Raw genomic sequence first — 18,479 nt, 5'->3', positions numbered from 1 at the left:
ACTCTGCAATCTGAAAACACTTTGAATAATATGTTTACTTTGATTACACAATTGTTCCATTCTATCAGAAGATTAAGAACATCTACATTGAAAACATAACAGAATAATTTATGTTTTTACTCTCAAACTTAACATAATAAATATTTATTATATTATTTTTTCTCACAATTAACAAATTAAACATTCATTTGTTAATCTGTACCAAAAAAGAAAATGCATCTACTAAAAAAAGGAATGAGTAATAAAGGAAGATGAGAATCTGGTGAAATTGAGAGCTCAGAATCCATAAAAACTACAACACAGATTTTCAATCGAGAAAAAAATATCTTAAAGAACTAGTATCAAATTCATGAAAAAACCAAACAAAACATGGACATCTCTAGGCTCCAACAAGCTCAGTTGGCTCAGCAACTGGCTCCTCTGCAGGCCTATCCAACTTTGATCCAATATCTTCTGTGTAATCACCGTGAACCTATACGACAAAACATTCATGAATAAATCAGGTGGCATTGGCTTTTATTGAACCAACAAAGACATTTCAACCAACCATGTTCATAAGGTATCCTAGAAGCATGGTCTAAGTACTTAGTTCAGGGATTGTCAAGATTAAGAAAATTTATGATAGGAAAAACATAGCTTACCTCCATCAACTTCCCAAGGTCAAACTTGGGTGCTTTCAAGATTTTCACTTTTCTGATGTACACGTTCTGAAGGGGATATATGCTTGAAGTTGCCTTTTCAATCTCTTTCCCAATTGACTCGGGAATGAACTTTAGAACCAATTCCTTCAGACTGCAGGACTGTGCTTGGTTAGCCATTATCTCACGCATCTTCCTCCGAATCTGAAAAAAATACAAGATAATATTATACTGAGTACAGTTGCTTGATAACCTATTGATGATATATCATGAGTAACGGATAACATAAAGTTCAGTCAAATGCAATGACAACTGTATAAGCAAATTTATAAAGATAATTTACCTGGCGGACTTGGCTAGCCTTAGCATAGCATGTAACTTTCTGCTGGTTTACACGCTTCTTGGTGAAGGCAATGCAGAACATACGTAAAGTGTATGCATCAGTAGTCTTCACATCGATATGGGCCTCAATAAGTGATTGCCTTTTCCTGACAAGTGATCTCAACTTGTCTGTGGTGAAGTCCATTCCCTACAAGTGAATACCATAGGTTTAACATTACAAATGAAATCATGTGAGAAACCCAAGTAAGAATTTTTTAATATTATGCATACCCAGAAGTTAGTGAGAACATTCTTTCCCTGAACATCTTCAACTCTCAGGCGGATCTTCCTGTAAGCGTGATCCTCATCACCTTGAAGATCAGCCAAGGACGCCTCAATCACACGGTGCTTGAGACCTTCGGATGCAATCTGATGAGATGCAATAATGCCATTAACAAACAAACAAGACTACGGGGAAAGACCATAGCCCAGTGAGGGTATCCAACAGTATCTAAATTAGGATTATAGGCGCAAATTACATCTTTACAAGAAAGAATTACTTCTACCAAATAAGGATCCATAACTTCTATTCAACCGATCAAAGCTTTTCTATGTTTAGTAATGATAAAAGAGTGTCTAATCACTAGTTCTCATATGTAATGCACTGATAAAGATTAGGAGTAAATTATGAATGCTCAATACACATACATTTTCATGTCAACAAGGTTATACATTCAAATGAAAACATAGGGGTAACAATTGTAATCATCATAAATGGATAAAAAACAAAGGAATAAAGTTAGTACCTTTGTACCCTGGGTTCGGGTAATTAGGGTTTTCCCAACGTTCTTGTTGCTGAAAACTGATGGAGCCTTGATGTCATACCATTCCTTCTTTGCGAATGGATCAACACTAAACACCAACAACAAATATTTTGTTTTAGTACGGGAAATCAGGATACTGAAAACTTCAATACTTAATAAACAATAGTAATTCACACAATCGAAATTAAACAAAGGTAGCAACTCACGCCTTCTTCTTGCCTCCCTTCTTTCCCTTTGAAATCCTCTTGTTCTTTCTGCATTTTATCAAACAAAAATTCAGCCATCGAAGAAAATAGGTTAAAGAGTGGGCGGATTGGTTGTATGGTGATGAAGGAAATATACCCGACGGCCATGGTAGAATCGCAGCCGAGCTTCTGCTTGAGATAGAAAACTGATGAAGATCTGCGCTCACATAAACCCTAATTTCAATTGGGGCTTTTTATTTGAGGTTTTGAGTTTTTGATAAGAAGCTATTGGGCTTTTTAAACGATGTTGGGCTGAGTAATATTTTCTATTTAGGCTTTTTCAGTGCTAATGGGCTTAAAATTCTTGATATATTTTTGTACATAACTATTGGAATTTGGATGGATACAAAAATTCGTAATCCAAATAATTGAAATAAACCGAACCATAGTATATAAGTGGTTGATTAGTGGTAGTGAGTCCCTCTCATATTGATTGGTTTCGTTTGCTATTTGATAAATTTAATTATTCTCTTATTTAATAATCATTCTCCAAATTTAAGGCGAGGTGGCAACATTATTTTTTATGCCTTTAGGGATTTGATTTCATTATTCTTAGTAAACTAGTTTTGATTCATTACATAAATTCCGTCCAACGAAGTATGTGTAATTAATATTCCATACGTTACAACAATACACAAAGTTGTAAATGATACGAGTTTTAATTTATAGTACTCCCTCCGTCCCATATAATTCGTCCATTTCGGTCCGTCTCACATAATTTGTCTCATTTCACTTTTACCATTTTTTGTAATGGACCCTATATTCCACTTAATCATTCTTACTCACATTTTATTATAAAACTAATATATAAAGGTAGGATCCACATTCCACTAACTTTTTCAACCCACTTTTCATTACAATTCTTAAAACCCGTGCCCGGTCAAAGTGACCCGAATTATCCAAGACGGAGGGAGTAATTGATAAAGTAAGAGAGGGAAAGAGAAAATGTTGTGGAAATGGTGTTAGTGGATTGTAGGCTTCACATTTAGTATGATTTGTGTGATTAGTATTAGTTTGAAATTTACTATTTTTATAGGAAAGTCCAAAATGATAAAACTTATCTATTTTTTTTGGACGGAGGGGATACTGTTAATTTAATTATCACCTCCGGTAAATATATCTATTGCTTTTATAAATTACTCTAGATAGCGGCTCATATTCAAATAATTTAGAACAATAAGCATTGCGTAAATACTTTAAAAAGCGTCTAATATTCACTATCATTTAGAACAATAAGCATTGCGTAAATACTTTAAAAAGCGTCTAATATTCACTTTCCTCGTTCTCAAATATGTGTTCTATTTCAGATTTTAAATGTTTATTATTAGGTTTAAATTTTATCCTTATCCATATCTTTTTTACTATATTGATTTACATTGATGGCATGCAATGGGCAAACTCCTTATTTGATTGCTTAAGAGTAGTTTGGGAATGACTTTCCAGTCCTTATGGACAATCCATGTTGGAATTCTAAATTTATGGTTCACTATTGGTAGTACTATTAATCATCTACGCATTCACTTGATTTAAGTGATTAATTGATTGAGGATATTCGAAATGACCCAATCACCCTTAAAATGCCTTATACGGATAGGAGGGGGTTATCCATATTTATATAAACAAGTTAGGATCATCACCAAGTCGATGTGGGATAAGATTTAAGAGTTTTTAACACGCCCCTCACTTGTGGGCTAGAATGACACATCGGACTTCCATCACGTAGATAGGCAAGAGAAGAGATAAAGATATAAATCCATCATCGACTTGGGTCTGCTCTAATATCATATTAGAAATGAGTTACTCACCTCTTAATCCATGTGATGATACTTCGGGTGCTTGGAGCGCAAATAAAGGCACAAGAAAGGATTTGTGGATAGCTGTCCCCTTAATTATCATCAATAATGCAGTAGAAACAATAGAGATCCATTGGAGATTCGCGGGAGAAAGCGGCGATGAGTAACAAATCGCACCAAATAGATGACCTCTCTTCGCCATTTATTGTTTTCGGAAATAAAATGTGTAGCTAGAATTTTTCGATGTGGGACAAGATTTAAGAGTTTTTAACAGAGGATAAATAGAAGAATTAATATTATTTGTCTAATATGAACTATCATGTTTAGTCTAAAGTCGGTATTTAATTATTTTTATACTACTATATACAAAGTGACTTAGAAAAAGGGAAACTATAAGACCAAGATAAATGAATTATATGTGTTATTTAATTGTTTGGTTGATATATATATAAATGAATTATATGTGTTATTTAATTGTTTGGTTGATATATATATAAGGTTCAACAAATATACCCTAATTTCAGTTGCGGCTATATATGTTTAAATATTTTAAATCACCTTTTACTCATTTAAAAAAAATATGGTTTGGGCTAAACCTGCTATTTTTCATGAAATTTTAAAACGGTTCACTTTTAAAAGTGTGCAATTTCTTTGATACGGCTTATATAGAATTTTTTTGATCAACCAGCTTGGCTAGTCATGTTATTTACGTGGCATAGTCGGAATAACACATAAAAGAACGTCGTTTCAATATCCTAATACTCTCTTTGTTCCTTTGTAGTAGAGGCGTTTCTTTTTTGTACGAAATTTAAGAAATTGTGTCAAAAGTGAATTAAGTGAAGGAAGAATAAAGTAGGAATTGAAAAAGGTAGAGAAATGAAGCGAGAATAAAGTAAGAGAGAGTAAATTAATAGAGAAGAAAAGTCGGTGTTTTTTATCAAAATAGGAAACTCAGCTATAGTAGGATAACCAAAAAATGAATATGACTCAATTATAGAAGGTTGGAGAGAGTATTTGAATTCGACGTATCTAACAAAATAAAATATGTCATGTTAATAAGTCAGCTTTGAAGAATGACATGCGCCGTGGAAAATTGGTACAAATCTTAAAATTGTGATATTTAAGTACCACTTCATGTGATATACTTCACCATAATTGAGAAATGATATTAGTTTGTGAGCATATATCTTATGTGAGCATCATCCCCGTTTGATGTATACCTAGCATTGTTTGTTTTGTTATGTATATTAATTTGATTTTAATACAAAAAAAAAATGATATTGACAGTTTTTCATATTTTAAAATTCATAAAAATCCAAGCTTGATTTATCGACCGTCAATTTTGACGGTTCCGTCAAAAAAAGATCGAATCGACAACGATTTCATTTGTTTATGTGCCAATTTTTAAAAAGTGATCTTTTGGACCAACTTCGTATTTTGACCATATGTTAAGGACCAATTTTGACCTTACTCAATAATATATCACCAGAAGTTTATGAACAAAAACTTAAATACATTTGAGGAATTTTTATACTCTCTCTGTCCCAACAATAAGAGTCACATTTTGCTATTTTAGTCCGCTCCACAATAAAAGTCACATCTCACTTTTATCATGAACAGTAAGTAGGTCATACATTCCACTAACTCACTCACTCACATTCTATTATAAAATCAATATAAAAAAATGGAATCCATATTCCATTAATATTTTCAACTCACTATTCTTTACATTTCTTTAAATTCTTATCCACACCAAATATGATTCCTATTGGGAGACAGATGAAATACTATTTTCATACTTTTGTAATATTTAATGTAGTGCCACATTCAGTAAACAATTAATTTGGGGAAATTGTTGTTGTACATAATAAGTAACCCAATTATAAAATTCCCTCAAAATCAATAATATTTGTAACATGTAATCCGTGTATTAAATTAAAAATATATAATTGGAAACAAAATATTCATTTATATCATAATATGGTATTTATTGGCCCCAGTTAATTTTAAGAAAAAACAAATATATTTTCCCCATATTTGCGTATTCGCTTCAATTCAAAATTCAAAGTATGCAGTGAAAGCAAATCAAATGCCAATTAATTGACAAGATCAAATGTGTTCAAGAATGAATCATTTCCATTTCTCTGTAAATAAAAATAAACTATATATATATAAATCCCTAAACCATAATATACACAGAAAATTTAGGAAGGAAAAAGAAATGCAATGAAGAAAATTTTGTTGTTATTTCTTATAGCGGAAATCTGCCTTTTTGGCGATGGATGTTTTCTCACATCAAAGCATCATGTCCATATCCTTAGCAATTTGCCTTCAAATTCTCCATCTTTAAAAGTTCATTGTGAATCTGGAGATGATGATCTCGGAGACCACTTCCTTTACCCAAACCAAGATTATCAGTGGAGTTTTTGTCCAGATGTTACACCAACAACGATATTTTTCTGTCTTTTTTTTGGGGTAAAAAGAAACAAAATTTTGAAGTTTATCGCGAAAAATTCTTCAAGGCCAGACCAAATGAGTCATGGTGGATAACGAAGAGCGATGGTATTTACTTTAGTAATCACTCCGAATATAATAGTCAAGCACAAAAGAAATATGATTGGAAAAATTAATCGGGAATAAGAGTTTTGTGGTAGTTTGGCAATGTACGTATTTGAGACTATTGCGTAGGAAATAATCATAATTTGAGGTTTGAGCAATACTTCTCTCTCTTTCAATCGTATTTATAATTCAACATTGTGCTTGTCATGTTTTGTTTTGGTTACCCACTTAATAATAAGTTATTCAATTTTTGGTGGACTAAATCATTTCAAAATGGGATTATTGATTCATTTAGATGACAATTGATCGGTTATCAAACCATAATCACTCCTAATCTAACTCATTTGTAGAAACTGCGATTATAATAGAACAAAGTACACTCAGGTGCATATTTGGATCAACGATGCATATATTTTATTTAAAAGATAAATAGGAAAAATAGTTAAAAGTATTATTAATTAAAAATTAGAATAATCAGAAATTATATACTAATTTTAATAGAAAGATCAAAATAGAAAAATATAACTATTTTTCTTAGACAAATGTAGTGTAAGAATACACGAGCAAACATATTCACTTAACTACGAAATTTAAATATATACACACAGCTCAATATAATCTGTCGTAAGAATAATTTCGGAGGTAAAGATTGTTAAGTAGTATTTGGTGTGCTTACGTTAATATTGGTTTTATATTGTAATTGTTTTAATGTAGTTTTTCAAACCGAGCGGGTTCTTTGAAGTATTCTTAGATACTAAAGATCGAATTTATTAGAGCGTCTCCGGTGGCGTCCTTCCCACTAGGACTTCCCACACAAAATTCATGTCATGTCATCATTAGAACTTTTCGCAATAAAATTAATAAATTCACAATTAAAATTAAAATTTACGGAATTAAAATTTCGTGAGCCGTATTTATAGAGTGTTTTTTTTTAAAAAAAAATTAATTTTCGGTCGGACGTCCGACCTCGTCGTCCTACCCACGCCACAGTGGCGGACGTCAGGTAGGACGTGGGGCGGACGGGCGAGCCCATCCGATGGGCGCACGGGACGGGCGTGTCCTACCTTTTTCTTCACAGCGGCGGACGTCGGGTAGGACTTCCGCGACGTCCTACCGCGACGTCCGCCGTAGGAGATGCACTAAAGAGCATCCACGTTTGTACTCTTCTCCAAGAGTACAGATGTGGACCCGGACCCACCTTCATTTAATTTTAATTCCCCACTCTTCCGCAAGAGCACAACACCCACCCACATCCGTGCTCTTCCATAAGACATGCTCTTACACTATTCATGTGTGATGTGTCCCACCATTATATTGTTCAATTTTAATATTTCAATTACTAAAATATTTCTATAATATTAAAAATGCACAAAAATATCCAAATTACTTTTACAAATTACTAAAAAATAAAAAAGTAGTACATAATTAAAATCTTAAAAATTAAAATTTACATAATTAAAATCTTAAAAATAAAAAATTACATCCGTGCAAATTTTGAAAAAGACTAGTTCGATGGCGGTTATTGGTTGGGGTCGGGGATCACTTGGAGGGTTTGTACCATCCGGCCATGAATCTCTCTTTGTCTGGGAGATATCCAAGACAAATCAGCAAAAAGGGTGTTACTCGAAAAAGGAAAAAAAACGTGTTGCGGTTTGAAGGCATTGCAGGGGATGGAGGTGGCAAAAAGGGAGCCGGCGATTCAGCTGGCCGTTGTCGTTTTCCGCCCCGGGAACGGCATCGGGAACCGCTCGGGCAGGCGTCGGAGCTATCTAAGTGAGCTCCGGCAAGTTGGCTTGCCACCTCGTCCTCGCCTAAGCAGGATAGCGACCTCGACCTCCGGTCGGTTGGCAATGTAGATATGAGCGATGCGGCCCCAGAACCTTCCCCCGGTTTGGTTTGTGCCTACCTCCGGATCTTCGGACACCGTGACATATGCTTTGAACATCTTTTCCATCTCGAGCGGAGTATACGGAGTCACCGCGACTACCGTGATTGCCGGAATTGCAGGCGTTGCCCTCCGGAAGTTGGGACAACGACTGTGTTGAGCCGTATTCGAGTGTCCACCCTTATTGCCCATCGGGGCCATTTTGAATGTCCGGGCGGGTAATCGGTAGCCACCCGGAATACCTGAGCCTTGGGTAGGAGGAGGGGGCGAGAAATTCGTATCCGGCGAGGCGGATGACAAACCGCCGAACCAATCATGGTTCCATCCGCGGAGGGATATTCGCCAGATATGTTTGCAAGAGAGAAAGAGTGAGAATTGACAGAAAATGAGATTGAGAGTAGGGCTGGGGAAAAATATCAAAATACCGAAATACCGGCCTTATCGTACTGAAAAAGTACCGAAAATACCGAATTTTTGGTATACCGTGACTTTTGGTACGGTATGATACCTTACCGAAAGATTCCGGTAAGGTAACGATATGAATTTTCAAATACCGCGGTATACCGCATGCATACCGAAATTCGGTATATACGGTAAATTAAGGTATATACCGTAAACTAAGGTATATACCACAAAAATATAAATACAATTATATATAAAATAAATTTTATATATTTTTAAAATTTATAAAATCTATTGTGAAATATAAAATAATTATGAATAAATTATATTTAATTTATTTTTAAAATTATAAAATATAAATAATATTCTAAAAACTTTGATTTTTTATTTTAATTGATGTTGAAAGTCAGGTATACCGCAAAAGTAAGGTATACCAAACTTCGGTACGGTATACCGAAAATGAGGTACGGTATCGGTATGGAAATTCGTCATACCGAAAATAAGGTATACCGAAGTTCGGTATACCGAAAACTTTGATAAGGTAAAAGTATGACTTTTTTGCATACCGTATTAACGGTAAGGTATACGGTATGGTGGTTTCGGTAAGGTATACCGTACCTACCCACCCCTAATTGAGAGAGTTGTTGGTATGGTGTGATTTTTTGGGTTGAAATGAGAGGTATTTATATCGATGAAAATGTGAATTTTAGGATAAAAAATAATTAAATATAAATTAAAAGTGGAAAATAAATGGATACTTCTATTGGGAAGTGGAATTTTTTTTAATTTTAATCTGCATTTTCAAATTTTTTTTTTTTAAAGGAAAAATTCCAACGGCTATACCGTTGGCCAACCAGAAGCCGCTACGTCGCCCGTCCGCCTATATTAAGGAGGAACAAATGGAGTACACTATAATGTTAAGTGTCTTATATAGTACTACCTCCGTCCCTCAAAATTTGCTACACTTTGACCCGACACGGATTTTAAGAAATGTAATGGAGAGTGAGTTGAAAAAGTTGGTGGGATGTGGGTCCTACTTTTAAAGTATTGGTTTTATGGGATGTAATCAATTGCTAACTAATTACCAATCCCAAATTGAGACCAATTTTCAACCATTAGATTAGAAGATCTTGTGGTTAATATGATGCCAAGTGTAATATATTTTAAATTTAAATAATTATTAATTAAATTAAAAGGGTATTAATGTCAAATCCTATATGTAGTAATTATAACTAACTACTTTCTCTCTCCTCAAAATCATCTCAAATCTTTAAATTTACGTAACTCTCTCAATTTAAATTATTTTTTCGCAAAAAATATATCAAATTAAAGATAATTTAATAAGGATTCCAACGAGATCTCAATTGTATATGTTCCGACGATGTTTGGGTGATGAAATTTGATAAATTATATTTCAATTTTCGTACATGTTGATAAGCAGCTATTTTCAACAAATGCAACAAAAAATCTCAATATATTGTAGGCAAAATCTCAATATTATGCATGTTTTTGTTAGATTATATACATTAACTACAATGACACATTACTTGAACTACAATGGAAATTGATTTTGTATATAATGATTAATGACACATTGCTTGAACTACAATGGATAACAGTGTGAATTAATTTGCACAACATATTTAACATCTACAATGAACATTTGCGAAGCATATAATGGACAATTTGGCCACTAAATGGATGTATTCAATAAATAATTATATTATATTACACGAGAATTAGGGATGTTTTAAACCAATTAATTAAGGATATTGTATATCTTCTGAATAATTTAGAATAAGTAAGGAAAAGAAAATCATACTTTAGTCTTTTGGGGATTACGGAATGCAATAAATAAGTATTGGATAACTGATTGGATTTGTTAAAATAATTATAATGCCTTTTAAATTTTTATAATTATCTATTAATTTCACTTTAAGTCCATTAGATTTGATTACCTAATAGTCTAAAAATGATTCTTTATTATGCATAAATATTAGGTTAAACCTATATCTATGGAGTACTCTATAATATTGTGGGTGGCAAAAATAACCAAAAACCAAATAATCGAATTAAACAAATACTATATATAACTGGTAGATCAATGGGAATTAATTTATTCCTGGTCTATTATTAGTGGTGGCGAGTATTCAAAGCCGAGTCCCTTTCATATCGAGTTTCGTTTTGTATTTGTTTTATTTTATTCTATTCTTAGTTAATAATCCATAAATATCCTAATTTAAGGCTAGGTGACTATGCCAAACGTCCAAACCCTGATCTTTAGAATTTGATTTAATTATTGTTAATAAAATAATTTTGATTCTTAGCAAGATTGCATAAACGGCGTCCATCAGAGATGTATGTAATTTATATTAAACATTTAATTAAATTTTGATTTATTTCTTCAATGTTTAAAATTAGAATAATAAATGATGAAGTTTCAATTATTTTCATCAATTATCTTATCTATATATAAAATGTTACCTTGTAATGATAATTAAAATGATTTTTTTTTGTTAAAAAAAGAAAAAAAAATATACTTATTTCATAAAATACATCATTTTAAATACTTATTTAAAGATGATATTTTTCATATAGATGGGATATTGAAAAAAAAATAAAACTTCATAATTTGATATTTCAATTTTAACTTTGGTGAGATAAACCGGAATTTGACTAAAATTTTATGATTTAATTGACTATTAACCCTATATTAATTTATCACCTCAAAATCCATGGTATAAAATTATCTAGAACAATAAGCATTGCGTAAATAATTTGAATATCGTCTTATAGGGGAGTGTTAGGGTGTCACCACTTCTTAAAATAACATCATACCACCATTCCTAATCCTAGCCAATCATTTGTACACGTGGACGAATAATAAGCTGTCATGTGGAAAAAAAAAAGGATAAAAAACACGGCCAGCAATATGCAACACTGTATACAACAATTTTTCTCGGCCAACAATATCCAACACGCTATATAGCAATCTATAGATTGCTGTGTAACGTTTATAATATTGTTGTATATGTGATGTTACGGTGTCACCATTTTGAGAGGTGTTGTCATTTTAACACAAACCTCATCTTATATCGACTTTATCGATTCTCAAATATGTGGTCTATTTCAGATTTTAAGTAATTGTGTTTAGTTTTACATTCTATCCTTATCCTTAATGTACAAATTATTACTCTTTTAATTTTGCATGCTAGAGATAAAAATATTTTGAACTAATCTTTACGTTGTGTTCGTCATGCTTTCGTTACATTGATGGCATGCAATGGGCAAATTCCATATGTATTGCTTAAGAATAGATTGGGAATTGACCAATGACTTTCCAGTCCTTATTCAAAACAGTACATAAGATTTTTTTTTAGCTATTAATTGCTTCTATCTAATTATCTGTGTTGACAGTTTGATTTCATTGTCAACTCTAAATGCAACCACTTATTCTTGACAGACAATCCATGTTATATGTTCCAATATTAATTTGTCTAATGGCAGTATATTAGTGTTAATTATTTATTCTTTAACCCGATTCTAAGTGATTCATTGAATGATTTAAGATAAATAGGGGTTCCATTACACTCGTAATTAATTAGGGCGAACACCCGTTGTTGTTGTTGTTTTTTTTTTTTTGTCTTAAATTAAACCGAATCAATGCCGAATTTTCGTAAAAATGAAACGAAACCAAACTAAAATTCGAACTCGAAAAATCAAAATTCGAAAAACAATTGAAAACAGAACAAAATAGAAAATTCCAATTGTTATAACAATATGTTCAACATCCAAAAAATAAAAAATCCGAAACTTCAAAAATCAAATACTACGTGTGTTACATACATATTTCAAGGGTGAAAATGATACAATTAAATTGTTTTACACTACGTTAAGTTGAACTTTTACCTTGTACGCATAAATTATTATATAAATATTAATATTAATATATTAAATATTAAAAACAAGTTCGGTTTTTTAGATACCCAAACCAAATCGAAAAATCAAAATTTTTAAAAAAAATAAAACTGAATCGAAATCCCAAAAAAATCGAATTAAATTTTAAAATTCAGTTTAGTTCGATTCAGATATTCTTGGATTTTTGCTAACGCTTTAATTAAACACTAACTTTTTCTTTTTATTGTTATTAGTTATTCATTCGTGTGATCAAGTTTGGAGTAGTATTATACGTGCTTTATCTCTTATTTTAAAGGTAAACCAATCATTATTTAAATTGATTAACATGTACTCTAGTAACAATCAAGGAGTACTTATAAGACATACTTCTTACCGACGACGCCTTATGTCGAACAAGACGTCAAGACCTATGAAAATTTATCTTTAACCACATCTAAAATTACTGTAGTTTCAGGAAGTATATCCGTATTTATATGAATAGAAAAGAATTGTATGGGAATTATGTATGAAGTCAATATTGAAATTTATGCAAAATGACTTAGAAAATAGGGAACTATATTTACGTATGCGGTGCGTGGCTAATGATGTGGGCAACTTCTTTAATTATGGTCGAAATTTAATAGATTTTCATTATAGCGTGGAACATGCAACCACTATTAATTCAGCTGTGCATAATGTACACATTGAATGGATTATCAGTTTAATTTAATAATAATTTAAAATCTATCACCCCTACAAAAATCAAATTGCACGGCAACATTTGTGAATTTTTTTAATGATTTTGGTTTATCTGAAAACTAAGGAATGAAAAGACAGCAGTAGTTCTTCCTTATCCGATCATCTAAGTGAGCAATTAACTTACAACCATTTAATATGGTGTTATATTCACATTACATCAATCACAAAGTTTTATCGATCTCATGCACCAAATATGTAGTATTAAATCAATTTAATTAATTTGTCTGTCAAATTATAAAAGTTATTATTGTCTATATGTTTATTAAAAGTTGTAAATTATCCACGGGGACAGCGCAGTTGGTTCCAGAAGGACAGATTTGTATGATTGACCAATGATCAAATTTCACTATTGTCGTGTAGTTGCAACACTTCTCAGGCATAAGTGTGAGGCCTTGGGAGGTAGGCTTCTGGCAGGCAGTGGGTTAGGCCCTCCTCCTTAACGGGTTATTGCGTACCCTGATTTAACACCTCTCACAGTATTGTTGGAATGGGATGTACGGGGCTCTTAAGATTGGAGTTTCAACTTTTTTGTATGATTAAAAGTTGTACTCCCTCCGTCCCACGTTACCTGAGTCACTTCTTTTTTGCACTCGTTTTGAAAAAATAATAATAAATAGTTAAAGTGGAGAAAAAATAAAGTAAAAAAGAGAATACTATAGTTAAGACTCTTCTCTACATTATTCTCTCTCTTATTTTTCTTTCTCTCTACTTTAACTATTTATTATTATTTTTTCAACTTTTTTGTATGATTAAAAGTTGTAAGTTTCAATTCAGTATTTAATTGTCGTGAATTTCGAATTGTTGTTTTGCACTTAATTTACTTTGGAAATACATAGACTGATAGACACGATTCCCAGAAATTTAATTAAAAATGGTAGAAACGAGAGAATCAATATTAATGATATTTTAGTTTTTGAGGTGCACTTGGTGCGGCCTCTCATAGATCAAAATTAAAATCAAAGTTAATGATATTGATTTGGAACAATTAACTTAAAAATAATTGTAGTAAACTACAAAGACCGATTTTATAAGTAAATGATTACTGAATGAAGATAATAAAATAACAATAAATATTGTGGTTGAAACAATGTTGTCATGACTTGGTCTGGATATGAACTCGACAAACTGAATAAGTGTAAAAACTAAAAAGTACTACTAAAACACAATCATATATTAAACATTTAAAAGCCTCACAAATACCCAGCAAATTAAAGCATCAACGTGGATGCTTTCCCGTATTCACATCTAGTATTATATAGAAGAATAGAAGATACTCACGATATATATGGTTGTAATCAATCGAGATTATTTAGTTTAATCATGAATTAAGATGCATTATCAGTCACTCATTTTTATTAAATGAGTGGTTCAGAATTTGACACGTAAAAAATATTTTTAGATTAATTAATTATGAAAAGATAGAATGGTAATTTCATAGTAGGAGTACATTTTATCATAAATACCTTTTTTTTATTTTAAAAATTTAATTTTTTTTATCAACTACATATACAATTGAGGTCAACTACATATATAATGTCAACTACACATACAATTCATGTCAACTATATACATATAAAGTCAACTAAAAGTAATTGACATTTGATGTGCAGACTATTGACGATACCCCCGAGTTGACATAATCTACTTGTAGTTGATATTTTAAAAATGTTATGGATGAGTGGCTAAAAATACATCTCAATTCTCAATTAAGCTAAAAAATCTCAACCTAACAGGACCTTATATAAACTTCCATCTTTGATTTAAATGATTATATAAGTGAATTATACTCAGAGTCCAACACTTAATCTCGAGACAATAACAATATATAAAATAATCTTGATTTACAATAGATGGAACATTTTTTTTGGTCAACGAACTTTGCCAAAGTATCATTTTAGGTCCGTGAACTTTGAAAATATCATTTGAGGTCTGTCAACTATGGGTTAATATCAATTGAAGTATTTTTTTACTATTTTCAAGTTTTTCTGGATGAAAATACCCTCCAATATTTCTAAGGGTATATATTTTTATTAAACTTATCATATACTCATATTTTTTTTATAAATATCTTCACTATATATTTTTATGAATTTTCTAAATATAATTTGACCTTCAATATTATCACTTAATTTTGTGACATCCAAGAAAAGATCCTTATTCAACTTTTTACTATTAAAGAAAAGTTTTTTGTTCAATTTTAAAATTCTTTAATATAAAAAATTGAAGAAGCAATTTTACTTGCATGTCACAAAATTAAGTGATAATATTGAAGGTCAAATTATATTTAGAAAATTCGTCAAAAATATATTGTAAAGATATTTATAAAAAATATGAGTATATGATAAGTTTATTAAAAATATATACTCTTTTAAGGTATTGAGGTATGTTCGTCCAGAAAAATTTGAAAATAGTAAAAAAGTATTTCAAATGAAATTAACTCATAGTTGATGGACCTCAAATAATATTTTCAAAGTTCACGAACCTAAAATGATACTTTGGCAAAAATTAATCTCAGATATTATCAGTTCAATTCAATCTCAATTAATTTCAGACAAATTAATCTCAATCCATCGCATTATCTTATTGATGACGTAAGGGTTTGTTCATTTATACGATGAGAAAGGTCATAGGATGACGTCATCTGGGCGTCAGCATGACGTAAAATGTGGCAAATAAAACACGCCCCCTTCTTCTGAAGGAAGAAGAATCCACAGCTGCCTCTGTGGCCCCACTCCTTGTCCCAAAATCAACTAACGGAATTAAACTCCTCCAACTATAAAACCCCAATGCATGAAGCCAAATTTAATACTCAATTCAAATTCACATCCCACTTCACAAAAGTATAAAAATCCCCTCCAAAAAATATCAACAAAACATACATACAAACATGTCCAACGTTGTCACCGATCCTCGCCCCGTTGTCCGAAAATTCCTGGCTCGGCCTCAGCACGAAGGCGTCGGCGCCACCGTCAGAAGAAGCATCGGAAGGTTAGACAATCTCAACTACTTCTTCATCAAATTTATCTTTTTTTTGGCAATCAATTCTAAACTTTATTTTTTTTTTAATTTGAAGATTTGAGCTGAAATACTTCGACCCTTTTCTTGTTCTGGACGAGTTCTCAGGTGTGGTTATTGTCTCTGTTTTATTTATTTTTAAGTTCTTGAATGAGTTCGACTTGATTTCGTGTTGTAATATTTTGTGAAATGGGATTGCAGTTACTGCTCCTGCTGGATTTCCTGATCACCCACATAGAGGTTTGTTCATCATTTTCCCCTTTTTTCTTTGATGATAATTGTTTTTTTAATTATGGTGATTAATAGTGATGTATCTCTGTTTTCATGGTATTATAGGATTCGAGACCGTCACCTACATGCTGCAGGTATAGAGCTACACTGTTTTCTAATGTGTATTGTTTGACATCATAGTATTGACTTGAAAAAGTTTTTCTATAGTTGCTCTTTTAAATAATTTCATGTTTTGAAAGGATCTTGTTGTCCGAATGCTAGCATATAATAATACAACAGCATAAGCAAGCAACATTAGAAAATTAGGAGATGGACCATGTCATGATTTTGCCATAATGAATGGCTAGGAAAGCTGATCTTCAAGTGGATGTGACTGTGAAGAAAGCAACATTCATCATTTGTTTAAGTTGACAAATTAAATAATTAATTGGACTTGAACATGCCTCAATCATCTACTTTCTGCACCTTACTAGGCCGGCATGACAAAAGATTAGTACTTATATTATTTTGTTGTTTAGTTATGAATCTGTACTTATTCTCGGGATAGTATCAATATTTGAATTAGTCTTGATTGGTCCCCATTGTGATAAAATTGATCAATTTAATCTCGAGCAACTGAACACTCACTATTATGTACTGGTTTGTCAGGGAGCGGTGACACACGAGGACTTTGAGGGGCACAAGGGCACGATCGAAGCCGGTGACCTACAATGGATGACCGCAGGAAGAGGTATTGTCCACTCAGAAATGCCTGCAGCAGAGGGAACTCAAAAGGGGTTGCAATTATGGATCAACCTCTCCTCCAAACACAAAATGTGAGTGCCCCATTACTCTCTCTACACTATGAAAAAGACAAACACCCTTCTTTCCTTTTCAATAGTGCTACCAAGTGGAGTATCAAAAGTGGTCACACATTACTAACTTTATGTGTAGGATTGAGCCAAAGTATCAAGAAATGAAGAGCACAGATATAAAAGAAGCTTCTAGAAACGGTGTCGAAGTGAGAGTGATTGCAGGGGAATCATTGGGTGTGAGGTCAGAGATATACACAAGAACTCCCACCATGTATCTTGACTTCACACTCAAGCCAGGGGCACACATTAGGCAGCCAATACCCCTGTCTTGGAATGCCTTTGTGTATGTTTTGGAGGGAGAAGGTGTGTTTGGGAAGGAGAGATGTTCGGCCGTGTCGGCCCACCACCTGCTCCTCCTTGGGGAGGGCGATGGCCTCTACGCCTCCAACAAGTCATCCAAGGCGCTGAGGTTTATTCTGGTTGGAGGCGAGCCGCTGGGGGAGCCCGTGCGCCAGTATGGACCCTTTGTGATGAACACACAAGAACAAATTGATCAAACTATTGAGGATTATGAGAATTGTACTAATGGATTTGAGAAGGCTAGGCAGTGGAAGTCTCAATCCAGTTTTGTATTTGGTTATTGATTACTTTAGTAGTTTGTTATTGTTATGATCATGTCATTTTGTTGTTGCACACATATATTCAATAGTTAAGTGATAAAGATCATTATGTCGTGTAATATATTTCTCTCCTAAATATTTCACAAAAATCCGTTTCTAGATTAACTAGATTATGAAGGAACCATAGTTTGAGGTTTTCTACAATATCTTTTTTCTCTCGTGTCTCCTCTATTAAATATAAAAATTAATCTTGTTAAGTATTTTACAACCCTTCCCGAAATTGATATCCTCATCTTTAAATAATGTACTTACTACAATATTTCCGTAATTAGTCTAATACAACTGCCAATTTGTAGAGAAATTATTTATATAGCTAATTTTATTTTTAAAGTATCAAAAAAAATATAATTATCCTATTTATAGTTCATTGGTTTTCTTATAAATGTTGCGGAATGATATCCATACTTACACGTTCACTAATTGTAAGGGTCATAGA

General features: G+C 32.4%; 2 protein-coding genes across 2 annotated transcripts; one reads left to right on the top strand and one right to left on the bottom strand.

Annotated features, from left to right (window-relative positions):
• Nucleotides 1-239: 239 nt before the first annotated feature.
• On the bottom strand, nucleotides 240-2,245 carry LOC125218253 (40S ribosomal protein S3a). Its single transcript, XM_048119890.1, has 7 exons — nucleotides 2,126-2,245; nucleotides 1,990-2,037; nucleotides 1,766-1,871; nucleotides 1,251-1,388; nucleotides 982-1,167; nucleotides 642-842; nucleotides 240-472 (listed from the first exon to the last, which is right to left on the bottom strand). The coding sequence occupies exons 1-7, from the start codon at nucleotides 2,134-2,136 to the stop codon at nucleotides 380-382; spliced, it is 783 nt and encodes a 260-aa protein (XP_047975847.1). The 5' UTR covers nucleotides 2,137-2,245; the 3' UTR covers nucleotides 240-379.
• A 13,877-nt stretch (nucleotides 2,246-16,122) lies between these two features.
• Nucleotides 16,123-18,102, top strand: LOC125218785 (pirin-like protein). The gene is made up of 6 exons (XM_048120553.1): nucleotides 16,123-16,311; nucleotides 16,397-16,446; nucleotides 16,540-16,578; nucleotides 16,675-16,703; nucleotides 17,218-17,384; nucleotides 17,503-18,102. Exons 1-6 carry the CDS (start codon nucleotides 16,211-16,213, stop codon nucleotides 18,005-18,007), a joined length of 891 nt encoding a protein of 296 aa, XP_047976510.1. The 5' UTR covers nucleotides 16,123-16,210; the 3' UTR covers nucleotides 18,008-18,102.
• Nucleotides 18,103-18,479: the final 377 nt, after the last annotated feature.

The sequence above is a fragment of the Salvia hispanica genome, chromosome 4, assembly GCF_023119035.1.
Source record: "Salvia hispanica cultivar TCC Black 2014 chromosome 4, UniMelb_Shisp_WGS_1.0, whole genome shotgun sequence".
Lineage (NCBI taxonomy): Eukaryota > Viridiplantae > Streptophyta > Magnoliopsida > Lamiales > Lamiaceae > Salvia > Salvia hispanica.
This window is presented reverse-complemented; position numbering and strand designations above follow the sequence as displayed.

Excerpts from the sequence above, each read along its gene's own strand:
- LOC125218253 (XM_048119890.1), bottom strand. Across the intron at positions 1,389-1,765 it reads CCCGAACCCAGGGTACAAAG|ATTGCATCCGAAGGTCTCAA; the intron begins GTACTAACTTTA and ends GCATCTCATCAG. Across the intron at positions 473-641 it reads ACCTTGGGAAGTTGATGGAG|GTTCACGGTGATTACACAGA; the intron begins GTAAGCTATGTT and ends TTTGTCGTATAG.
- LOC125218785 (XM_048120553.1), top strand. The coding sequence starts at position 16,211 with ATGTCCAACGTTGTCACCGATCCTCGCCCCGTTGTCCGAAAATTCCTG. Across the intron at positions 16,312-16,396 it reads GTCAGAAGAAGCATCGGAAG|ATTTGAGCTGAAATACTTCG; the intron begins GTTAGACAATCT and ends TTTAATTTGAAG. Across the intron at positions 16,579-16,674 it reads TCCTGATCACCCACATAGAG|GATTCGAGACCGTCACCTAC; the intron begins GTTTGTTCATCA and ends ATGGTATTATAG.